We start from the raw sequence: 26,283 nt of genomic DNA, 5'->3' as shown, positions 1-26,283 counted from the left end.
TGTTCAAACCAAGAGAAATCGGCAGGTTTTCTGAAGGTAGCGGTGCATTTGAACTGGTTGCCTGAGAGTATAACTTAGGATGAGGAAGCAAAAGCATCTACTAAATGATCTAAAATGTAAATAAATGTAAATGCGTCTGAATGCTGGCTGGACAATATGGTAACATTCTGATATGTTTTGCTATTTCGGGGTACACAATATATTTCTCGATATTCTGAGATTGACTGGGGGACAGATTCAAATCTCAGAAGTGCTTGAATCCAGTAGTATAGACAGACAGATACACAGATACACAGATATACAGATAGATAGATAGATAGATAGATAGATTTATTAATCCCTGAGGGGTAATTAGGTTATCGTAGCAGCGGGTACATTCAAGTACAAATCAGTCAAAATACAAGGGCAAACATAGAAAGTACTTAATAAAGCTTAAGTAGTTATAAAATAAAATGATAATCCAATATATAATAATAACATCTCATAGACTCATACTTTCACACAATATTAACACGGTTAGATGCACATGGTAGGACAGTAGAAGCAGAAGTCTTGTACATTCAGAAAATGACATCATTTGACTGTAATGCGGCCTTTTAATGGCTTTCTTGTTCATATATTGCTACAAGAATGACAGGAATCGGGATGAGAGAGAAGGGGATCGACATGCAGCGCAGGGCCACAGGTCAGTTTTAGACCCCAGGCCGTTGTGGGGAGGACACAGCCTCTGTACGGGGGGGGCAGGCTCCACCAGCTGAGCTACCAGGCTGCCACAAAAGTAGAATTCCAAAATATGTGCTCATGTACCGCACACTGTGTACTACCAATTCTACCAACATCATGCTCATGCTGGTTTTTTATTTTGTTGCAGTTAGAATACAAGACAAACCAAACGCTGAACCCATCCGACGGGACTTTATACAGTATGTCTTCAGACGCCAGTCAAACCGTGACTGTAGAATCCAAACTGCCAAACAAAGTGACGGCAAAAACGGTTTAACCAAAATATTTAATAAATGGTTTTCTGAGATGATTCTGGAGCTGTTTTTTTTTTTCTTACCACCGTTAGCTTGAAATTGTATCCAGCTGTGAGCAGCTTCCTCTACCGTGTCTTTGTGCACTGCATTGTGGGGGAAAATACCACGCGATCCAGCGCGCTCAAAAACAAATGCCATCTTAGTGTGCACACTTTATTTTGGTGCTCTGCTCAGAATTAGCCCGCCGCAGATTTACTCATGTCTACAAGTGCAAGCGTTGCCTTCTTATAAATGCACATTGGTAAAAGCGCACTGATTTCTCCTCTGCTAACTCCAAAAAGGAAAAAAGGGTAAAAGTTGTATTGTGAGAGTCAGTATGTAGTACATATTTTATGATTTTATGCAAGTGAGCCCGGTTCATTGGTCGGGTGTTTGACTGATTAAAGTGAAGCTTTAAAAATACATTTAGAAAACCGTGAATGTGTTTATGCTTGTGTTGTTTGCAAGTGCTGGGATAAAAATGGACTTGGTAAGACGTAACAGAGGGGCTGAGATTGCTGCAGGGATAATTTTTTATTAACTAGTTTTATTCCTCAAGAAAAGAAGTACATACAGTCGCCGTATTATTCTCAATATATTCCATCTTGAAGAAAAACAAATCATACTGCCTAGAGCTCACTTTTCTCTGCTCGCTGCTTATTATCTCACTTTACTTCTCTATCTTTTTTCTCTGCGACTCCCCCTCTTTTGCTCTTTTTCTCACTCTTTTTTTCTCCTCTTTCGCTCTTACCCCCCGTTGCATTTAAATGCATTTGGGTCAGCGGTTCCGCCTCCAAACAGTGTGAAAGAGTATTTCTCAGTGCTCTCACTTCGGTTCCTCTAGTAATCACTCTATTTAATCTGGATCACCTATATAAATCATTTTTTTTCATGTCATCTTCATGTAGGACAGGGCATGGCTCTGTAGCCACATCAAATAGCGAAACGCTCTGATGGGTATGTTCTCGTGATGAGTCACAAGGAAACGGGGTCAGTGCCATTGTCATATCGATGTTCCCATGAGCTTCGTAGTCTGACCCTGCTTAGTTCTCTGCAGTGTTTCTTCCAGTCTTTCTCTCTCCCCCCCAGCGGAGTGACAAAGTGTTAGTGATTCAATGACAAGGTCACGGACCCTGGTCTTGGCATCAACAAGCTATTTGTCTGCCCCTGTGGCCACTGACCATTGTCGTTGCAACAATGCAGAAAAGAGTATCAAACGACGAGAAGCTCCGGCCTGTTCCGGTGTCTTCCCGGGGTTTGATCTGATCCCAGAGTGCTAAAAGAGACTCACTAACAGGATCACAGTGGAAAGTGGAAGAGCGGATTCACGTAGAGAGCCTTTTTGTATGGCTTTGCGTTTTCCAGTTGTCCATCCACATGTCCCGATGTTGCGATCTTAAGACAGCCTTGAGGGAGTTTCATTAAATTTAGCACAAATACTCACTCGGACTGAGGGTGAGCTGATCAGAATTTGGTGGTCAAAGTCAAAGGTCAAGGTTACTGTCACCTGCTGTTAACTCAAGATGAATTCAAGCAGAATGAATTAATGCACAAATGTCTAATTGAATGAAATAACAATGTCATCACATTTTTTTTTAGGAATTTCAATGTTAAACCTCACTGTGACATTAAAATGTTCTGCAAAAAATACTTTTCTGGATGATCAACACCATAACTCAGGAACAGAAGGGGAGATTTTGACAAAATGTCACATTTGCTCGGATACCTAATCGCTGGCACTAATCTTGGGTGTCCAACTTTGAAACTGCGGTTATTGTGCAGATCTTCTGTCCAGTTGGGTTGAAGATGTAGTAGTCCACCATAAACTCACTGGTTTTGTCAACATTGAGCTTCAGGTGGTTGTCGCTGCACCACCTAGCAGTCCTCTGTACTCCTCTGTTAAAAACAATCAAAGAGAAGTTGTTCATTAGATCAAACATGTCAGTACAGTGATCGCTTCCATATCGACAAAAAAACCACCTTAGTATTGTTTATTGAATTCCTTAAGAGTCATCGCTACATGTCAGAGTCTGGACAGACACGGAGGTAAAACTGCAACTTGACTGACTGTTGGAGGCGTACAACTGCAATTTTTAGTCTTTATTATAAAAGTGTGAGTAGACCTTCACCTGATGTGGGATTTCTCCTGCTAATACCGAACAGAACAGAGCAGAAAAGAGCGATGTGATCAAAGATAATGCACTGTGGAGATGCCTTCTCATGGCTCCGCTGCAAAGTGAAAGAAACAGTATACTTCATCAGCACTTTACCTTGACAATGCTTTACTTTGATGTCTTTCTCCCTGACTTATGAATTCATTTAGCAGAACTGCTGTTTGAGAGAAATATGTCAAAGAAAAAAAAAAAAACGAACACGAGGAGGAAATGGAAGTGTGTGTCTGTGTGTGCGTGTGTGTGTTGGGAGGGATGGAGAAACTGCACAGGGGAATAATTCGGCTAATGGAGTGACTGTTTGGATATTCAGCAGAAGTAGGAAAAGAGATTATGATCTTGCAATTAGCGTAACAAGGTTTTATTGATTGGCTGCCGCTGTAGCGTCTTTGCTGCCAAGACGCTGCATGTGGTTTTAACATGCACAGTGTGTGTGTGTAGCACAGCCAGTCACACGAGTCCCGCGACTGCTACCGGAGCAGAAATCCAGCTCCGCGTTACCATCGGGCTGTGGCCATTTCCCGAGCATCAAAGCTGAAATATTATGGATTGCCGAGTTGAAAGGGTCTGTTTGAATGCCTGATGATAAAGTGGACTACATTTGCATTTTCCGCTCACTTTTAAGTTAATGCATTGCCCTCCTTCCTCTTTGAGCAAAAAATGCAGGTATGAAAAGGCGGCTTCTGGTAACGAGCGATTTGAAAGTTTGTCCGCCTGCTTTTACATGTCGGGAGTTCAGATTGTGTTTTGAAACGGTAAGTTCGACGTCTCGGTTGTTATGCTGTAAGTCGCGCTGGCGAGGATTATGCTGCCCCCCCCCTTTGGTTGCTGTAACTGTAATTAGGGAGGTGTTTGAGTGCCAAGTGAGGATAGCAGATCGATGGAAAGTTGTTGTTTTTTTGTTTTTTTTTTAATGTGGCAGTAAACAGATGTGACTATGAATACATTTGTGAAGCACGTCGACGGACTGATCTCACAACGAGGCCTTCATGTTATCCTTAAATGTCTTCAGTGAGGGATCTGGTGGTGTAAGATTCGATCAGACACGACGTCTGTCACAGTTTTTAAACTTGTAGAAACTCCGGTCTGATGGATGTGATTAAGTCCTCCTCCGCTGCTCCCCTGTGTGTCTCATCTTTCCCCCATATGTTTCTGATGAACCACTGTAGAACACAGCCCCGAACTCTTTTATGTCCAACCTTTGACAAATCTATCACCTCGTCCCTCTGTGCTCTGAATTAAAGGCCCATTCCACCTTTCCAGTTTCGATGAGTAATTCTCTTTGTTTGGCAGCGGCCCAGACCAGCCCGAGTCGGCCCCTGTCTGGAACCTCGGCAGAGGAGCCTGATTGGTCAGGTTCGGTCGTGTGTGACTGACAGGAAGCCTGCTGATTGGGGGAGACGGTATCTTCGGATCGTTGCACTGATTAAAGCCTTGCAGCGGCGTTTTGTAAACTCCCGCCGTTCGGGGTCCCCGCACCAGCGCCCTGGCCCTGCTGGTCTGAATTACAGCTCTGCCGCATTAGTCTGATTTACAGCTTCCTCCCCGCTGTTTAGACTGGCGCTGGGGACCGGAGTGGCAGGCTCCTCCTCCCACATGCTTCCACCTTGATTCTCCCACGTCATGCCTCACCCTCTGCTCTTTCCCACTCCCTTTTTTCACTTTTCCCAATTTTAAACCACTTCACCTGATTTACCTCATTTATACATCCCCTCCCCGAATTTGTACTTCCCAGCAGTTCTCCTTCCTCACCTTTCCCCGCCCTACTCACCCATTTTGTCTCCTCCCCCACCCTGTCCTTTTTACCTGCCTCCACTCTTCTCCTCATCCCCCTTTTTTTCTCCAACGACCCCTCCAAAAAACTCTGACAACATCCATTTACCTTTCCCAACCCAGCACCTCTCCCACCTGCCTGCCCTCTCCCTCTCTCTCCCTCTCTCTCTCTCTCTCTCTCTCTCTCACACTCTCACTACATCTTTTGTGAAAAGGAAAACAAAGAGCAGCCTGCCAAAATATTTCTATAGCTGTTCGCTGACGAAGCACGGAGCGGAGACAATGCAAAAAGATGTGCAGGCATATTTGTCGCGGCAGCAGAAAGATGGAAAGCTCTCTCCCCGTGGCCTTTTTACAGTCATTTGGAAACCCCCCCCCCACCCGGACCTCACCCTTCTCCCTCTCTCTGCCTCTCTTGCCCCGTTTAAAAGCCCTCTGTTTGAAATCCTCATCTGACATGGCACCACCATATAAATGCACAGCTGTATATTTGTGTAAGGCCCTCTGCTCTGCCAAGCTGTCCGTCCTCCCTCCCCCCGTTGCCCCAGGTGATCAGATGAAACTAATGGCAAACTTAATGTGTTTGTGTAGGCCTTTTCCAAACGATGAGAGACCAACCGCCTGCTGTCTCTCGTGCTAGATCACATGCCAGAGTGTTATAAAAGACATGAAATGGCCGCTGTCTGTTCAGCCTCTTCATAACTGCATAGATTTCCGGTCCCTTTTAAAAAATTAAACGCACAAAGTTTGCCTTGAACCGGCCTGCCCTCATCGCTGCGGAGATAAAAATGGGTTATTAGAGAGGAAAATGTTCTCATTGAATGCAGGATTCATTAGCAAAAATACTTGGTTAATTATTGATGCAGTATCTTCAAGTTCTGAAAGAAGCCCTGAGCTGAAATCGATCCATGTTGATTTATTTCCTCGGCTCAGAGAGAGTTGAAACGAGGTAATGTCATTTTTCTTATTAAACTGGTTAAGCAGAGCACAGCAAACGTATTGATAGAAAGCCTGAGGCGGACGGCTTTTATGCTTTTACATCACATTTATGTAATTGTGTGTCATTTCGAATCTCTAGTTGTGGAGATAACCGTGTCAGGCAATACGGAGACAGAAAATGTAAGCGATCACAGGGAACTGCTCGAAGTTTAATTCTTATTTTTTGTGCCTGACTTGTTTCCGACGCAGTTAACACGACCCAGCGTCTGTTTTCATTTGAGTTAACAAGGGTCTATGGGATAGCAGCTCTGCTAACATCAGCATGCTAACATGTGCGCAAAGACAATGCTAACGTGCTGATGTTCACCATCATCACATGTGCTTATTAGAACTGAGCACACACTAAAGCAGAGGGTGTTTGGAATTTGATCAATTAGGCTGTTATTTAATACTGGGTTTAAAATGTAGTGATCCCCAAGGAGGGTTTTGACTAGTTATGGAAGCCTGATGGTAGGAGGAGCCTCTTTGTTTGGTTAGCTCCTGGTAACAAAAATAATACTTACTTTCACAATGTAAAACGAGGTGTTCCCCCGAGTCGCCAAGCTCTTTCTGATGAATGCGAAAACGTGATCAGGTCATCTAATGATGGCCCTGGAGCAACATTAGTTAAGATGTTCCTGGAACAACACCAACATGGGTGGTATCACGCTGTGCAACACGCTCGCACTCTTTTTGTCTCTCCCTCTCCATCAGCCTCACACTTCTGCTCACACCTCCGAGGCCCGCCAAACTTATTGCAGTCCATCCCGTCCGTGACGTCAACGTCCGCACCAAATTTTATGGCTGCCTCTCTGAAAGCGTGTATGAGCGCCAGACATTTCACATTTTTATAATTAAAGGTCAGCCTCATGGTCGTGACAGAGAAAAAGTCAGAAGATTAGCAAAAATTCAGTTGGATTTATTCTCTGTTGATAATGCATTCAATAGGTGTAATATTTCCGTGTGGAACAAAGTGGTGGACCGGCCGACCGCTCAACAATACCGTCTCTGGACACACACCGTTAGTGATCAGGCCTGTGAAGCTGCTCCTGTTTCGTGTTTAGCTCTGAAATTCTTCATCGTGGACATGCTGCGATGCTGGAGGTCCCTCTGTGGACACTTTTGTGATGCACCAAGAATGAGCTGCAGCGCTGAGCTCTAGTGAGAGACAGGGAGGTTCATTGACACTGGAGAGCTGTCTCCTCCACTCCCCTCCGCTCCCCACCAGCCTCTTATTAACAATGGCACCAAGAGTACGAGGGTCCAGATGTTAGTCTCCTGCTCCCACCAGCTGTGCCAGCCTCCGATACACAGCCTCATTGACTCTGAACCAGGGAGGGGAGACACTTAAGAACACACTAGCACCACACACACACACACACACACACAAAGAGCAGGCAGTGTCTGACAGTGAGTTTTTGTTTAAAAAATAAATCAAGAACACCTACAAAGTCAAAGACAAAATGCTTTTGTGAACTATTAACACTCTTCTTCTGTGCAAGAAGACATTAAATGACATGCACTCGAGCGCACAAACACACATGCAAACTCTCACCAGCCACATGCACTCTACACCCCCCTCCTCCTGGTGTAAAGCAGAGTTATTTGTGGGTGACAGGATCCTAACAATTCTCAGAATAATGCACGTTTGTTTGGATGACTGCGCCATCAGCGCTCCCTTTGTCATTTTCAACATTGTTAGAGTCAGTCGGTACTGATCCACCAACCCTTTATTGTGCTGTTTTTTTGTCCATTAACTTGTTCTTATAACAATAATTAATTTTGTCATTCAGACACAGTAGCACCATTGTGCACATGCTAATAATGATTTGACTAAGCGTAGAAAGTAGATAACTGAAGAGTCATTAAAATAAAAGAAATAAAAAAAGAGGTTGACTGGCTGCTGTTTCTTCTTTTTTTTTTCTTTTTTTTTTGGCCTTGTCAAGTGTCCGGGTGACTTCTGTGTGGTCGTAACTCAGCGGCAGCGGTGGCTGTTGTTAAGCCCCACAGAACAGACAGTGGTGTGCCAATGAGCAAAGTTAAAACGGCTTCCCTACTCCGGGAGACATGGCTGCTCCGAACAGGAAGAGACAGAGGGAACTCTGGAAATAATACCGCACGTCTGCCAGTGTAACGTTGTAATCCTAGATTCACCCTGTCAGGCAATAAGTTTGATTATAGTCCTCATTTGAAATGTTGGATTCATCTCTCTTTCCCCTCCCCCCCCTCTTCATTTCTGCTCCTTCCTCTTCATTTTCCTACTCCCTCCCCCTCCTCTCTCCCTCCTCGTCACCCACAGCAGTATCAACATCGGCATCACGATCACTCTAGACGACTGTTGGGAAACCTGAGCGATCTCGTGCACCCATGGTTTGTTTTCCGACCGCATTAGCGGAGATCACAGTTGAGTTTTCACTGACACTGTGCGGCATCTGCATATCATTACCGCAGCGAGGTCCTGAACTCTGCCTGTGCACACGGCGCAAAACAGCAGGGGAAGATATGAATACATGTTTATCAAACAAACACAACTTTTTGTTATTCCATTCTATTCTATTCTGTTCTATTCTAGGCATGCAACAATATGAAACATTCTTGTCACAGTTATTGTGGCGAAATAATTGCAATTCAAAATTCTACTGAAAAAAATCAACGAAATATGTTGCTAAGTCACTCGTGCTAGGATATTCACGATTATCCAGATAACGGCACTTCACCACGGTCAGTTTATCCAAAGTGTTTTTATCCCGATCTGCGATCAAATCTTTTGGACCGTCCCGTCTCTATTCTATACTATTCTATTCCGTTCTATTCTGTCAAACCAATCACAATGTTTGTTTACACTTGAAAGAAAACCTGTGCATCAAGCATTTTTTTTCATTATGTTATTTTAAAGTTTTTACACCTCATTCATCGAAAATGCATGTTTTGCATTCGTGCTTTCATATGATAACAATACATTCACTAAGAAGTTGGCTGCAACTAACGGATATTTTCTTGATTCGTCAATTAGTTCTGTAGTGAAATGTCAGATGTCTTGTTTTGTCCACAACCAAAAGGTATTCAGTTTACTGTGCTTGGGGAGTAGAGAAAACAGACATATTATATTACATAAAAAATTCTGAAAAAATGCTCAAACTGATTATTCAGTTGTCAGAGTAGTTGGTGATTACCTTAAAAGATGACAACTAAATAATCAATTGATCTATCAGCAATATGGGCCACAGGCATAGACGATAAAGACTTGCAGTAGAAGCTAGTCCGAATGTGGTAGCCATGTTAGGTAGGTTTGTCTTCAAATCAAAGACGATAGCAAAGCAACACCGTAATTAAAATAAACAGAGCAGGAACATATAGATAGGTCAGACCACCGTGTTTGACTACATCAGGGGTCAGCAGGAGAGAGAGAGAGCCATATGGAGGGTGGTTTGCTTTGTTACATCTTACCAAAGAGGCCTGATATCAGTTTGCTCAGATAATGAAGATTGTCCTCTAGGTAATCGACTGCAGCTGGCATTATTATCTTATCATTATCTGTCTAAAACAAAAAAAGAACACGAAAAAAGTAGGGAATGCTAAAATTGGTCACCCAAGGAAAGTATATGTGTGGGAAACACTGTTATACATTTAATAGGTTACATGTATAGGAGACGGACCCGTAGACTACATATTTTTAAATGTTACATCAACAGATGGAAATTACAGCAGAAATAAAACAAGTTTGCCGATTTCTATTCCATTCGATTCTATTATTTTCTATTCTATTTGTCTCTGTAGTCATTTGGGAGCTATTTAAATGTTTGTGTTCCAGTCGAATGTTCAGCAATAATGATGTGGTTGTTGTTGCTGACAGCACTTCTCTATTAGTCTCGTCTCCCACCAATATCAAGTGTTATTAGACAGTGAGGAGGGGAAACAGAGATGGAGAAAGAAAGAGAAGAAAGAAGAAAGAAAGAAAGAAAGAAAGAAAGAAAAAACAAGAGAGAAGAGGGTCAGCGACACGTCTTCAGTGAATCAAATTGATGGAGAAAGAGAAAAAAAGGAGGAGGAAAGGAAACATATTAGGTGCAGGGGGGGCGGCTAATGTCTGGGCACTTGCGTCAGCCTGCAGAGTGAAGAAGAAAGCGTGCGAGAGGCGGACAGAAAAAGAGGTACAGGGGAGGTTGTGTTTATTATTTGATAAAGCCTCCCTTATAACCCCAGCATGTTGTGCAATAGCTCTGGCTCTCCTTCAACTCTGCGGTGTGCCACTTCAAATTAGTCGCTCGCGGAGAGGGCCTGCCCCGTCTTTGCAAAATGCATTAGTACGCCACTCAGAGCCTCATACAGCCTAGGGTTAAACACAAATTATATCATTTCTGTCGTCCAATCAAATCACGCTGACCCCTTGACCCGCGAGATGAGTCAAATGCATAATGAAATATGACATGGCACAAAAGCTCTGATTCTAATCTGCTCTGACACGCGATCAGATGAGGCTGACCTCCTGACCTTGACTGACAAGTGAGACGAGCACTGGGAACAGGATACACCGAGGGAGAAGGAAGGGAAGGAAACATAAAAGAAAGAGGGACAATATATGCAATTAGAAAAGGCTGATTTTAGTCAATGGGAGGTTAGTTAGTAATCAGCTCAGTATCTGGGGTGAGCCGGGGCCATCTGCATCTCTGGACCTCGGACAGTTGGTCCCCCCCGGTTTAATTATTCTCACCAGTCCCTCCATATTTTCCCTCCTATAATGATAAATGAGAAGCATTTAACTTTGCACGGCAGCACCATTTCCCCTATCGCATGTAGCTGTGGGCCAGGTCTGAAGAGATAGTAGCTGGATGTTTTGACTTCCTAGAAAGAGCCTTTGACGTTGTTATTTTTTTCCCCCCCTCCCAATCTCTCTCTCTCTCCCTCACCTCGCCGTTCCATTCATTCACCGGTCAGGGAAACCAGGCACACGGCGGTTTAGCATCCCCATTCCCCGCTGCCGCTTTCATGATTCCCAAACAGTAACATAGTGACAGATAAATAATGCACTCTGGCTGTTTTAGAGGGAGGGGGGGGGGGAATGAGATGACAGAGGGACCGGTGGTGGTGGTGGTGATCAGGGGTCCGGGGGATGTGGAGCGGGGCACCAGAACTGTTTGGGCTCAATGAAGGGGCAGGCCAGCCAAGAAGAGGAAGAAGAGGAGAGTGGAGGTGTAGGGTGGCTGTAACTGGATCCCTGGCCATCCCCGCCCCCCCCAGCCTCTTCCCTCACTACCCTCCCTCCTTCCCTCCCTCTCTTTGGGCTCTGCCAGAGGAGGCTTTGTGGTGTGTTGATACCCCCCTGACATGATATTGTAGCAGAAGAACAGCTATGGCTTTAATTAAGCCTGAGCTGACGGGGAGAGATGGAGGGATAAAGAGAGGGACGGAGAGGAGAAAAGGGAAAGGAGAGAGGGGAAGAGGAGTCTCGAAAAAAACAAAAAAACAAACAGCCCGGCAAACAGAAAGAGCGGATCAGCTCGTGACGTTCAGATTAAGCGCTTGAAAGTAAGTGATCTTTGTAGTCTGACAACAGCTATTTGCCGCCGCTGTTGTTATATTAAAACAAGAGCCTCGTGTACGCTGGTAAACAGGATCATTCATAAATATACAATATAATCTTCCTTCGGGAGAGCGATGGCAGTGTGAATGAGAATAAATGATGCTCTCGAACTCTTCCCGGAGATAAATCCGGCGTTTTTTTACCTCGCAAACCGGACTGCGTGGAAGGGAGAGATAACGGGAGGCCTGACTTTGTCTCCGGGAAGCAGAGCGACCCGCACGGCTGAAGGTGTTGGAACGAAGAGTGTCGGGAAGGTGATGGAAGCGGTAGTGTGTGGGGGGATTTTTTTTTTTTAGGCATAAATCACCACTGTGACAAAGCTCTCCAATAGGCAGATAAGTGCACATTAGTGGTGAGACAGATCTGTCATCGTCTGTCTCAGAAGCTGTCGGTCCCACCCCCCTTCTCTCCCCGAAAAAACCCAGCGCCGACTTGAGAGGACTCCAAACTCTGAACGTACTCGTGCACTCGTGTTCTTTTTCGTGCGGGCTTGATTATTTTTAATAGGGGAACGTTCACGGTGTGTGGGCAACCTGTCAAAATAAAAGTAATGTCTGTGTAACGATGTTCCTTTTTTCAGCCAATACACAAAGAAACCAGTAAATTATACGACCGGGGCTGCAACTAATGATTATTTTCATCGTAGATTAATCAACTGACTGTTTTTCTAACTCGCTATTTAGTCTCTGGTGTCAAAAAAAAAAATGAATAGATGAATAGAAGGCTCATTTCCCAGAGCGCAAGGTAACTATCAGAATATGTGTTGTTTCGCCTGACCAGCATTCGAAACAATTATCAGTTGACAAAGCAAACAGAGACTGTTTTGGTTTCAAATGGCAGTCCACAAATCAAAAGCACACATATCTTTCTCTTTACTTGTAGTGCTACTTATACATCTGGATTGTTTCGGTGTGAGGTGACACATGTTGGAGACATCAGCTCTCGAGATGTATCTGCCTTCTCTCAAATGTCAGAACACTAGATGGCACTCGGTAAAAGCCACCGTGAAATAATGATTTAGAAACAACGAAATCTCAAAATCTGGCTCATCCCCGGTTCGTCGCGACACTGATGCTTTGGGTTGGCGGCTGAGGTCCAACGCCAAGTCTGCCGGTTCTTCCCGGAAATCACAACCTGGCTACTCGAGATCTGTGTCAGGACTGTTTTCTTTTTTTTGAACTACACCGCCAAGACGATGCAAGAGGGAGTCATGCATCTACTCCTTGGATGAGAGGCTAGCTAACTATGCTACAGCTCAGCCGAGGACGCCAGACTTGTTTACATCCTGAAGTGTCACAAGGACGAGTTGGTGGGCGCAGTTGGGTTGAAGAAAATAGTTCCTACTGTACATGAGAATGCGCACAACAAGGTCTGTGGATTGTCTTGAGTAGCCGGGTCGTGATTTCTGGTAAGAGTCATCGCTTTAATTTTTAGTAAATAGTTTTATTTGCTGCTCGGAGCACAAGTGGAGTGAGATTTAGTTCCCTTGTATTCAAGAGAAGGCAGACACATCTATGGCCACTCAACAGCAACACAATCTAGATGGTTAGTTTTTGGGGTGAACTGTCCCTTTAATAATTACCAACAATCGGGATATCTGATGATCAATTATCGGAAGATTTGACCGATTGCCTTCAGCTCAAACTAGAACGTGACGCCAAGCTCATGTGTTGTTTTGTAAATACTAGAGTGCGCGCGGCCCATTTATTGTACAAACAAATGATATTTGACAGTGAATCATTTCACAGATTTAATATACATTTTAATATTAATTAGTTTGTGTTCCAGATCCAGTTCTCCACAGGCACTACAACAATAATCTAATAGGAGGAAGAATGTACAGATAATGAGCCATTAGCCACAGTCAATATCATCTCCAGAAGGCCTTGAATACTCAGGCAGCGTTGCAAGAGGGAGGCAGAGATCCGTGCCAAATAAAAAGACAAGCTGGAAAGCTCCCCAATCAATGTTATTTTCTCTCTCAGTCCCAGACCAACTGTCTATTCATCTGTTTCTTTCAAATGAAAGGTGTGCCGCTATGTAACACTTACAGTCGGGAGATCTGTCTCTTAATTAAAATGTTACAGATTGTGTTTCGCTCACTGTGCAGACTGAGCATACTGTGTATTGGAAATAACACTCCCTATAGTGTGCGGTATTGATCAGAGGAGGAAAATAAAGGATGTTTCGGTGGGAGGAGAAAAAAAAAAGAAAGAAAGAAAGAATCTGTGCAATGCAGCTTTTGGTAGAAGTGTGTCCCTGACTATTGAAAGTAAACTGATGACGAGTACCTCGGCGTGGAGAGAAGAAAAAAAAAAAAATACAGAGGAGGCTTTTGTTTGAAAAGCCAGTTCCATACTAGGACACATGCCGGTCCATACGATCCATCAAATGCATCGCCTTTGTTTGGATTTTACTTTTAAAGGAGAAAAGAGTATACATTAGCGGGAGTGTACATGTGGTCCTGTACATGCAAGCTCATTCTGAATAGGAGGCATATGAATAATTTATCTCGCCACAATCCAACTGGGAATGTCCTTGGTATTTACATTTTATCATCAAGGGCACTGGATGAGCCCTCACAGCAAATCTAACACATGACACATCCTCAGTCCTCGTTCCCCTCCCTCCCTACAATCAAAAAGCAACAGGGAAAATGTTATGGTAGCGTGGAAATAGATTTCTGACATCGGGGGGACAAAAACAAAAAAGGCTGACGAACATGACTAAGCATGGCGGCCAGAGTAAAAGTAAGAAAAGGTGACGGCCGATGCGAAGAGAAAAAAAAGGCCCCTGGGGGGAGGGGGGGGGACGCGCAACATGGACTCACTTCACACAATAGCCCCCAATGTTTACAGCAGACAATTTAGTTTCCTTCCAACAATTATGAGGGAAATTGAATCTCAGGAAATGTTCGTTTTCTTGTCCATTAGACCAAACAATAACATCATCCCCGCAGGTTTGCGAAAACATCTGTCTTCAAAGGACAGTCCAGAAAATTAATATCAACCGGCTCGCAGGCTTTTTGTCAGGACAAAGTAAATCAAATGGAGGCAATCACACTTCTCTTTTTTTTTTTTTCTTCATCTGGTGGAACATGTAGGAAGATGAAAGTGCGCTTTAAGACGCTGAGTCTGTGACTACATTCTTGCCTCACAATAAACCATCGCTAACGTCCCCTTTTTTGTGGTCGAATTAAAAATGGGTGTCTTTTTCTTCTTTCAGTGTTTTTAGGTATAGTAACTTAATGAAATTCCTCTCCTCGTCTGGCTTTGTGCTTACTGCCTTAGATTGGTATTCCTTTTAAAAGACATTGCATTTTAATCCTCCTGAAAGCTATTGTTGTGAGAAAAAAAAAAAAAGGAGATTGTTTCTGTGTACTTCAAGGTGCAATCGTCAATCCCAATGTGGGTAAAAAGAAAGAAAAAATCTGCCAAATCATTAACAACACAAGGATTTAAAGCCGCTACCGCTTTAAAAATGAACAAACAACAGCATTAGACAATTAAGAATATACATATATATCTAAGCTGTTTATACTTTCTGATGCTGATGGAGTAAAACAGGCCTGTTATTTTGTATTTCAAGCAGCTAAAACATGCTCATCATTTGGAGGTCAGCCTCTTCACTCACAGATCCTAACAAATCCCGTGATTTATCTGGTTTTAAAATGACCGAATGCGCCTTTACACTCACCTTTATTTTTCTCAAACAGGGTTGGGAGGAACAAGGGAAGAAAAAAGGAAAAAAGAAACCTGCCCTGTATCCTCTCTCTCTCTCCCTCTCTCTCTCCCCTTTCCTCCATCTCCGTGTGCCCCTTATTTTCTAAAAGTATCTGTTTGAGAGATAAATGACCACTCCGCTGCCGAGGATGACAGCCTACACAAAGATGATATTGAATTGATTTCAGAAATGTTGCAGAACTGACTGTTTGATGTATACTGCTAGACATGAATCATAAAAATTCTATTAAAAAACCCTTGAATGGCTGACACCAGAATATTATTTGTGATGATTAATTTGACTCAGTCATTACAATGGGAGTCAAGTTGGATCGTCTCAGACAAAATTGCTTTTCATTCCCCCCGTTGAATTTCCCTGCTATTTTTCTTTTCTTCTGGCTCCGCGCAGAACTCTGATCTGATTGGACTTACTGTGTTAGCGCGACAGCACACAAATACAGAGGCTGTTGGTCTTCTTTATTACCCCATCGCTGAGCATCGAGCCTTTTTGTTCCGAAATGAGACGTTCAAGGTTTGAAACAAAATTACTCCTATTCTTTAAAAAAAAAAAAAAAAATGACGGATCAGAATTTAAACAGTTTAAAAAGCTTTTTGCAGAATGGCAGGAGTCTGAATTCCTCGGGGGGCGGGGGCAAGATGCTAACAGATGAATAAATACGTTCTTCTTTTTTGCCAGAGCAGTCACATCATTTAAGAAACGAATGCTCCCAATTAATTTTTTAAGGTTAGAGAAAAGGGTGACTTTCAACAGAACGGTTTGAATAATCAGCTTATGTCAGTGGATCTGAGGATTTGTATTTATTCCGTCACTGATCAGCGATGTTAGTCAGTTTGGGAAGCTGTCAGAGAGGGGTTATCTGCCAAGTTAGTACTCTGTGAAAAATTAAAAACCATCACGGCATCGGTTTTCAATGTATTATCATTCTTTCCTGAGAATTCACGACACTCTTTGTGGTGTCCTGATATATGAAAATAACAGATAACAGAGTCTATACTTGGACAGCGTGAAGTGTATTACACTTACTCACGTAGCTGTCACAGTTCTCCATTTTTGTTTTTTGTATATGTTTGTTGTCATGGCAAGGACAGCACCATCAATGAAGGTTTACCGTTAATGAAGCAAAAAGCAGAAGCGGAGATCATTTCCTTCCTGGATCCATTTGCGTCAGTGTCAGTTGCGGGAAATGTACTCGAGGAACTTTTAAGTGGTGATGAAACGGTCTCGATTTGATGCCGATGCCTCGATATGACCCGCATAACCAAACAAAGACAATCCGCAAAAAATGGCTATTTCTATAAAGTTATTGTGGTTATTCTTAAGGCTCGTCATCTGGTTCAAATTCCGATTTATCCATGCTAGATAAGTAAAAAAATTCAAATGATTTTTATGAAAGAGTGGTTGAGGGGTCCCAGCTCGAGGAAAGAAGCTGCTCTGTAGTCTGGTGGGACGGCACCAAAACAAAAGTTTGTCTCACCGTCGTCATATTACATGTTGTTAATCTTACAGAGCCACAAATAAATAGATTACATCATCGTCATGCGTCCTACAAACAGCTTTTTCTCAGGATTGAAGAGCAAATGACCGTATTTGAGCAGATGCAAAGGGACAATCAAAATAAACTCCAAACAGATAAATCAGTACTTTTACAGTAAGAGAAGTCATTGGACAGAGATAAACTCAGAAAAAAAATCCTGTATATATCTTTTTAATGCACCAGAAAAGGTAAACACACTGGAAATAAACCCGGAAGACATTCGATTAATTGAAAATGTCGATGTGCTCTTCACGCTGATCCTCTTTAAAAAAGATAGTTGTTAAAACTCTAGCCGGATCAAGGTCTTGACACCCAAGGCAGTAGTGCTCGTACCGCTTTCGTCCACAGGGGTCACCAGAATCAACAGGAAATATGTGTTTTGTAGCTGCTTTAACTGTTTGACTGTCTTTGTAGTTGTTGCGTGGAACTGTTTCGGAGGCGTCACAATACCCTCCATGTGCCACAACACACAAGCCTTGCTGATAATTGAACAGTACCACAGGTCCGTCTCCAGACTGGTTTTAATAGTTTCGAGTTGGGGGGCTTCAAAAAAAATCGAATAATTAAAAAGTTGAGAGGCTCTGAATGCGGGTGCTACCCGTGAACCTCAGCTGCCATTTCTGCGGAGAAGAACCCAATTAGAGGCGTGAATTAAAAGTGCTTTGTTGTTGCATTCGGGAGAAAAATCGCACCAGAGTTGCCAAAATTCATCCCAAGATTGACCGAGAAAATTCAAAACTGCTGAATATATTTTTAGGTTTTCTACTCCAGCTTTTTGTTTGTTAAGAGTTGAATTTCAAGTTTGATAATTGGATGTTTCTTAATGAAATAAACCTTCAGAGCCTTGGTTGACTGTGTCCTTACATTTATTATGTGTGCAGGCTTCTACCTTTGACTTTCTAGCAGGGAAACAGATGATTTGTAACCTCTTTTTGTGATATTTATTATACAACAATGAGATTTTTATACCCATGTAAGCCTTGGAAGTGCAACAGTCACCGAACTTGGCCAGTGCAGGAAATGAACGGGACATTTTGATCCCCTGGCGACTATAATAGCTACTCCTCTCTGTCAAGTGACTCCATTACTGTAAACTGAATGTCTACATCTGCCACCCATATGGAATAGTGTCATGTTTAAATCAGTTATGACTTTCCCATAGTTTGATCTAATATCCAATATCCATTACTTCCTTAAACTTGAGTTATCTCACTTTTTCATCTCTCCGTTTCTCCCTTTAGAGCTACACAGGTCAGACTGGCGGCGGCGGGGGAGGAGGCGGCGGCGGCGGCACGGGCAGTGGGAACGGAGCCGGGGACGAGGACTACGAGATCCCCCCCATCACTCCGCCCAACCACCCCGAGCCTCCTCTTCTTCACCTGATGGAGCACGACTCCACAGGCTACCTCTGCCACTCGCTGCCACACAATGGGCTCATCAACCCGTACTCCTACCCAGAGCTGCCCACACTCATGATGTCGAACATGCTGGCGCAGGACGGCCACCTCGTCTCCAGCCAAATGCCCTCGGTGAGTAGCAATTTCTGTGGACCGAACCATTCCTCTCGGGGCTCCGGTAACACCGGTCACCTGACATTTAAGGAGTCAGGTAGTATTTTCAGTAATGGCCCAAAATGTTTCTGACCATTTAAGCTTTTTTATAATTAAGGTAAAAGTGATTTGATACCTCAGAGGAAAAAAGGGTTGGACTTAAACCAGAGCCTTGTCCGTTTTGTGGGGTGATTTTAAATGACTCAGGTAGAAAAACTGAGGACAAACCCTTATTGCTCACATGTACGCACACCAACACTGAACATACATGATCACACACTGAGGCAAATGCAAAGTTGCAGCTCAGGGGGAAAAAAAGGACGACGGAGCACACGAGCGATTTGACTTTTCGAATGATTTTCATCCAAAACAGCCGTTTTTCTTTCAAAGTGCTTTCAAATATGAAACAGATTTCATCCCTATAAGGTACAAATGTAATTTTCCAGACGTGAAGAAGGGGGGACTAAGTCGGGGAGGGAGGGGAGGGAGGGAGGGAGAGCTGAATGATTGTTCAGCGGCTGCCATGTCAGCTCTGATGCATGGAGAAAGGGATTGTGGGTAAATCCATCAACATCATATCTGCCTCGACAGCATGCATCGGTCAATCTGTCAAGCCTTCAAACATGAATACGTGCTGATTACTCCCTCAGCTCCGCACAGAAACCGCTCCTCCACAAATTAGCATCTCCAAACCATAATTGCATTCATGAGAACGGCAGGAAATAGTGCAGGTTTCTATCACAACTAATAATATATGTAAAGCTTATGCGCGAAACGTAACGTATCCTATAGGCTGCAATAAGCAACGTCTCTCTTATAGTATAAATATATATATATATATATATATATATATATATATATATATATATATATATATATATATATATATATATATATATATATATGTACTGTTTATGGCCCTATGCGGAGAGAGAAGAAAAAGCTGAGCTGAGTACATGTTATCAGATCCTCCTCAGTGATTAAAATCAAAGGTTTGTACAAAATCTTCAAAGTCTGGAAAAGTAGAGATGTTTGCAAGGGTGGGAGTATGCTTGATATTTAAACACAGTCTGCGGTTTCGTCTTCACAATCAGCAATATTTGACATTAAATGACCCCGGTGTTACAGGTTTGCTGTCCCCTGATGTCAAATGCTCATGATCAAAACATCCAATTAATATGAACTCATTCAAACTTAAATGTTTCGCAGTTGCATTTGAGGGTTTGGAAATTTTGGGGGGTGTTTGGATACCTTGAAAGCGCTTGCAACATGCTGGAGTAGTAGGTTTAAAAACCTTTTACGAACCTGCGCAAAAATGTAAATATCTGAACAGAGGTGCGCCGTACAGATCGCTTTGAACGGTTTATGTCAGCGTTTGATGTTTCCTTCGATGCTTCCCTTTAAAATATAGACAGATGTGAGCGCCTTTTTTATTGCGTGCAGATCTCAGGAAAAAACAAATCAATGCATAACAAACAAAAGCACATATGGTCAACAGTATTAACATATTTGCAGATTTTTGTGTGTGTGTGTGTGTGTGTGTTCTGGGTTTGAAGGTCAGAATTTCATAGCTTCGTAACTTCCCCTCGACATTGACCGAGAAATCTTAAACAGACAGAAATAGCTACAGTCGGCAGCTGTGCCTCTCCGGGAATATAAAAGCTGGATAATATACCACACATGTTTTATTTTGCTCTTTGTCTGTCTGAGGCGTCATTAGGAAATAGAAGAGGAAGAAAAAAAAAGTCAGCGGTCTGTTTCGCGGATGTTAATGAAAACACAAGGGCATCTATTATACACAGTGTACGTTGAATACACACAGATGCATATCTGGGTCAAGCGTAATGTATTATACTGTTCATCATAAACAGAAGAGATCGGGATAAACAACAGTCAGTTTGTAGACAAAATACGACCAGATAAAGATCTGGAACATAAACACACTATATATTATAAAAAATGTAGGAATATTCCCCCAGGGTATTGGATTGGTGTGTCATTTATCTTCATATTCATTTCACATTTTGGTCATGACCTTTACCATGGAGACAGTGGTTGATTGGCCGGTCTTTTCTCTCGGTAGTCAGGATATTTGTTACCGCTACAGAGGGGGCCACACTCTGGTTGGTTTAATAGATTGAATACTGCAGGGCGTGTGTGTGATAAAAATGCATGAGATGTGAAATGTTGGAAATGACAATGACGCGATGAACATGTAATCAAAGCGCATGGACTGCAAATGTTGGTAACCGCCGCTGGAAAACCAGGCCCGGTGGTTGAAATGGCGTTGTTTTGGTTTTGAAAGTGGAGACACAAAAGGTAGAGCAACACATCTTTTCATTGTTGTTTATTTTCTCGATCATTAGACGAGTTGTTCGGTCTATAAAATGTCAGAAAATGGCGAAAAATGCAGAAGTGTTTCGTAAAGCCCAAGATGGCGTGTCTTGTTTTGTCCACAACACAAAGACATTCAGTTTATTTTCATGGAGGAGAAAAGAAAGCAGAAAATATTTACATTTTAGAGGATAAAACCTGAGAAGTTTGACTCAAAAACAACAAACAAACGATAAATTGACTATCAGAATAGATAGTGGTTCAGTTAAAGACATGATATATTATCAGAGATAAATGGTATATAATATTTTTGCGCTAAAATGTCTAAAAATGACTAGACTGGGTCGTCGCAATATACCAGTATAGTGAGGTTAACCCTGATTTTAAAAATGAAATTTGATACTGTGTTAAGACTAAATCATTTTTAACCCATTTCTTTTTCGTACTGTGGCTGTAACGCACTTTAACACCTGTTGACACTCTCCAAAAAAATGGTCAAAAGGAGAAGACAGCGCAGCAACTAGCTAGCCACGACCACAGTGTGGTTTGTTTTGACTGACAGACCTCCTTGCGACATAAACTACATACAGTGCTGTGCGTTTAATAGTCGACGACTAAGGCTGTAGTGAATTTTGGCATTCTATGCGAATGAGCAATGTTAAATCTCTCTCCATTTTGCCTACACCCGGAGCCCGACAACTGTTTGTGAGCAAAAGTCCAACAGGTGACGATTGTGGGGTACAGATCGACGCGTTATGTAAGCGTGCGTCCACGGATACAACCAGCGTAGTCGGATCTCGAGAGTCGCCTCTTGACGTAGGTTTATACCACTACTACTGATATAAAACAATGTTTGCTAGTTTCTACTACACACACACACAGGCAGCACAGTTTTTTTTGCAAGGGCCATCTTTCCAGCTGTGAAATACTTCATAAATTGTCCCCTCTAATTCAGGGTAATTTGGGAGCAAATAAATCAAGAACTACACTCCAAAATAACACCACCAAATTAAAAGAATAAAAAGCCTCTCTAACCAAGTGATCAGGGATCTGAAATGTTAAACCCCCCCACACACACACACCTCACTATTTCTAAGTGGCTCTGAGTTAAGCTCCTTGAACATATTGGAGATCTTTTCAGGGCTGCTGCTTCAACTTCACCGCAAAAGAAGCAGCATATAAAGCAGAAACTCAGAAAATTTCTAAATCAAATAGCCTGCCTGGCGAAACTACCAAACCGTAGCGGAGGTTCATTTGTGCTGAGAATGGAGTGTCTATTAAACCGGCGCCTCACCTTGACACAGTCTGTTGAGCAGAGTAATTAAGCAAACTCGGCAGTTCAAACACGAGATGCTATCATAATGAATACCTCACTTGACATGGATAGATAAATAACGAGGGTCAATTCTAATTTTAGACTAGTTTTCACGCGCCCAAGAAGTACAGTGTTTTTTTTTTGTTTTTTTTTTTCCGTGGCGTCACGTGCGGGACTGGAAGGCCGACTGTTGATGTTGTGGCGTCTATGTGTTCCTGTGTCCTCACTATAAACAATATCTGGGCTGTTGAAATGGATCCACTACATCTGGAGGTCAGGCCTTATATTCAATCTTGAGCACATTGAAAAAAAAAAAAAAAAAAAATCCATTAGGGTTCATCTTTCCTGCATCAGCCATTCTATTGTGGTGCTGCAGTGAGATCTGTTTTCATCAGGCAGATTCAATACGTGAGCTGGGCAATGAAAAGAGTGCAATAGAGTTGGATGAAGAGGGGAGGGGTGAGGATGGAGAGAAGGGGTGGGGGTGGCATTGTGGGGAGGAAAGCAAGAAGAAATTGCAAGGAGGAAAGAGGTAACTCTTATTCAAAATGAGCACATATACCTCCAGTTTTTCTGTACCTCCTGGATTTCATTATTAGATATTTTAGAGATAATTCAGTTGAGTGAACTAATGTTATTCTGTCTCAACAAAAGGCTGAGAGCTCCGGGTTTTCTTTTTTTTTTCTCTTTTTTTTTTAAAAAAGGTGCGCCTACGTGTTTCAAGTACGAGGACGTTTGAAAGTGCTCCATTGCAGGTGCAACAATATAAACATGAAATAAATAGGGCGATTATATAACAAAAAGGATTTAGAGCAGTATCACAGCCGCAGTTGATCATATTCAGGGAGCTGCTAGACACAGGAGAGAGTGTGTATTTCTTCTTGTGCTGGGGGGGTGGGGGGGGGGGGGGGGGGGGGGGGGGGGGGGGGGGGGGGGGGTGGGGGGAACCGCAGGACTAAATGGTGTTCAGATTTAGATCCTGAGGTGGGCGTGGATCCTTTTTGACCGACGGCAGCTATCAAGATTTTCACTTGATTTGAGGAATAGAGAACATTAAGGAATAAAACCGGTGTATTTTTGTGTTGTTCCTCTTATCTACGTATCCCATACAAAAAAAACCCAACACCAACAATGAATTTGTCTTTCTAAGATTCTGTCTGATTTTGTTTCCCTGTCTGTGGATTTACAACCGAAGTCTATTTTTTCCACACTGACGATGTAAAATACACAAACTGGTCACTAACACGTAGTTATAGTTTCATGCAAGTGAGTATTCATGGCAGCAGGACGGTGCTCATGTTGCCGTGTTTTTCACGGTAGTGAAGGAACATGTTCGGTAGTCAGACAGCGAAGCTCACTGATGTGTTTTTAATGGTTAAAAAACAATGAAAGTCTCAGATTCCTCCTTTCGCAATGCATTAGTTGTTAGTAGAGGAGCTGAATCCTCCGAAAATTAAGTCAGGTAAATAAGTTGTTCCAGTAGGATTTATGCGAAAGTCTCAAAAAGAAATTCTTAATGTGAATATTCTTAGATATGTAGTCTAATACACCAACACTTTCATCTTTCGTCTTTCTGTTTGTTGTCTGTGAAATGAAAAAAAACACTCCAGTTGAGGTTGATTGTTTTGCTCGAGGGCACTTCAGTGGAGGTAATTAAAGAGTGCTGCCTTTTATTTCCCTACTTACCTTTATCCTGCTGGTCTAGGGAATTGAGCCAGAGACCCTCTGCTTATGAGCTTGCTTCTCTAACCTTTAGGCCACCGCTGACCCTGTAGTTGGATTTGTTGAACATAAGGGAGGTATAGAATCAATTTTGTTTGTTAACAATGACTTCAGGGTAGAAAACACCCCTGCACCAAGCACTAACTTAGATACAGTTCAGTGCAGTTATTTCAGAGTGTACACATCAAATTAAGCTTGAAATGACCCCAAAGTAGAAGTTCTATCTATCTATCTATCTATCTATCTATCTATCCATCATCCTTTAAAGGATCAGTGTGTAGGATTTAGTGGTATCTAGCGGTCCACAGCCAGTGTCTGATTGGTCTGTTCTGGGCGCAACATGGCCGACCCTGCTACCTATAAAAAGTCTCATCCTGAGGCAACAATTCATTCTTTCAGGTGATTGTAGACGGCTGTAAACATTATTATGAATATCATATTCCATTTCTGGCAAACAGATCCTCCTGAATCCTGTACACTGGACCTTTAAAGCTGGTGTGAGTCATCAGCAGGAAGCAGAGGAGCTGATGGAAACTAACTTTCCAACCAAGCGGAGACTTTTTTACCCTCCAGACATTTTTCCCCTCTGCTGACACCCAAAACCTTGAACGACGTAATAATTGACTGTACTCCCCTTAATTTTGTAGCGTAGAGTCCATTTTCAATTCATACGTTTTTCTTCTTCTTTTTCTTTTTTTGCTGATGCTTATTATGTCGCGGCCTGAAGCCCCTCCTGGCCAAACCTGATATCTTTCAGAGAGCTCTTTTCTCTGATGCGCTGATGCACTTGGCAGGGCCTCTCTCTCTCTCTGCCTCTCTCTGTTAATGCCCCCACTGTCATAGCATCTACAAGTTCCAAAACACATTAGACATTTAATAGCCATGCTCAGGTTGCATTGATCTTATCAATACAGCCCAGAAAGATTCACATCTCTGCTAGCTGCTGCTGCTGCTGCTGCTGGTGAATAATTTCTTGTCACACGAGTGAAGTGGCCTTGTTGTTGTTGTTGTTGTTGTTGTGTATCATTTCTCTATTTACACCAAAACTCTCCCCGAGCAAAACTATTTCATAGATATATTTGCATGAGCGTCACACCTGTGGTCTGACAACCACATCCGCGATCGATCCGAAAATGAAAACGGCTCCGTATTCAATTGTGGTACATTTTTAAAAGATGCCCCTCGAATTCATGTGACCTGTGCCTACAAACTGGAATAAATTATCTTTGATTAAGTTTTTTTTTTTTTTTTTTTTCTCTCCTTTCCTTCATGTTCCTCAATGATGCATGCAATATTAGCCATCATCAAACTGCCATCGAGTGTGATGTTGTGAATATGTAACAGATGATGAATGTATAATCAGCCGGGGGGATGTTATGCATAACGGCAATGTATCAGCGGAGAGAGAGAGAGAGAGAGAGAGAGAGAGAGAGAGAGAGAGAGAGCTATATATATGCAGCTCCGTCAAACTCCCAGGTATTATCTCATTTGTTATTTTTCTCCGGAATACGAGACGCGGATCCGCCTGAACGACGGGTCAGTCCATTTGTAATGAGGGTTGCGGCACCCTAAGGATCCGCCGGCTGCATTCATATTCAAATTCATACTCTTAATTTCTTTTGTTAGCAACATTTGAATGTAAGAATTTCCTCACGGGGGCCCTTTCTCCTCAGTTGTTGAGGTTAATTATCGCGTGTTAATCCCACCCTGATTGTCATGTTAAGTTGGGTGTTTTCTTCCCTTTCTTTACTTTTACTCGCGGAGGTATTAAGTGCTCCTGGCAGGTGCTCCCTCTCCGAGCCTGTGTGAATGAAATATGAGCTGCGATGTCAACTGAACTTGTCACAGACAAGCTGGGATGAATTAATGATAAGAGAGCAGAGGTGTGTTTTAATGTGTTCCCCCTTCTCTGATGGAGGGTCTCGGCGAATGTATTATCGCATACTGTACACCTGCTGTTTCTTTGTATAAACACGGAGGGAGAGTGAGAAAAAGGTGGATTAGAGATAAAGCGATGCGTTTTAAAAGAGACAATCCCGGCCTCCTAATTTCTGAGGTCTGGAAAAAATGAAGAGTGCTGCACGTCACCTGGACTCTTATCAAGTGACTGTTTTTACTGAAATATTGCAATTAAATGTGTTTAGACTTTCCCCCCCGATATGGACTTTAAATTTGTCTTACCTTCTCCCTTAAAGGACTTTCTGCTCTCTGAGGCTTTACTCTATACTCTTCATTCAGATGAAGAAAAACCCATTTCTCCTTTGAAAGACCTTCATTTCCAGTCATTTTTTAAAGGGATTAGAGCGTCTGCTGGGAAAAAAAAAAAAAAATGATGGAATGTCTGTCGCTTTTCACCACAGTTCAACAAGCCCGGTGATAGAAAACGGGACTTGTATTAGTTATTCCAATGTTGATTCAGGCATAGATGATTTTGAATGATCAATGCTCTCCAGCAGAACAAAAACATCACCTGCTCGTTTGACGGCCTCTCCAAGTCCTCAGGGAGAGAAAGAAAGAAAAAAATAAAGAAGGCGGTTTTTTGAACTGCTTCCCCCTTTTTTGTGC

General features: G+C 42.6%; 1 protein-coding gene and 1 long non-coding RNA gene across 11 annotated transcripts in view; one reads left to right on the top strand and one right to left on the bottom strand.

The window, feature by feature from the left end:
- The window catches only part of tox2 (TOX high mobility group box family member 2), a 131,684-nt gene that overhangs the window by 77,706 nt on the left and 27,695 nt on the right, over nucleotides 1–26,283 (top strand). For all 5 annotated transcript variants that reach the window (XM_030420822.1, XM_030420821.1, XM_030420820.1 and 2 more), the window contains exon 4: nucleotides 18,039–18,326. In XM_030420822.1, the coding sequence (XP_030276682.1) occupies nucleotides 18,039–18,326 (288 nt within the window). The remainder of the gene's footprint in view (nucleotides 1–18,038; nucleotides 18,327–26,283) is intronic.
- On the bottom strand, nucleotides 1,532–26,283 carry LOC115583697 (uncharacterized). Of its 6 annotated transcripts, none has more exons than XR_003984407.1 (6): nucleotides 26,189–26,283; nucleotides 25,900–26,025; nucleotides 24,391–24,564; nucleotides 23,683–23,765; nucleotides 3,146–3,245; nucleotides 1,532–2,912 (listed from the first exon to the last, which is right to left on the bottom strand). It is a non-coding gene; the product is annotated as an uncharacterized LOC115583697 (long non-coding RNA). The 6 variants fall into 6 exon arrangements; XR_003984408.1 differs by having other exon boundaries at nucleotides 24,462–24,564; XR_003984412.1 differs by lacking the exon at nucleotides 3,146–3,245.

This window comes from Sparus aurata, chromosome 6, assembly GCF_900880675.1.
Source record: "Sparus aurata chromosome 6, fSpaAur1.1, whole genome shotgun sequence".
Lineage (NCBI taxonomy): Eukaryota > Metazoa > Chordata > Actinopteri > Spariformes > Sparidae > Sparus > Sparus aurata.
The sequence above is the reverse complement of the archived record's forward strand: the minus strand, read 5'-3'. Positions and strand labels throughout refer to the sequence as shown.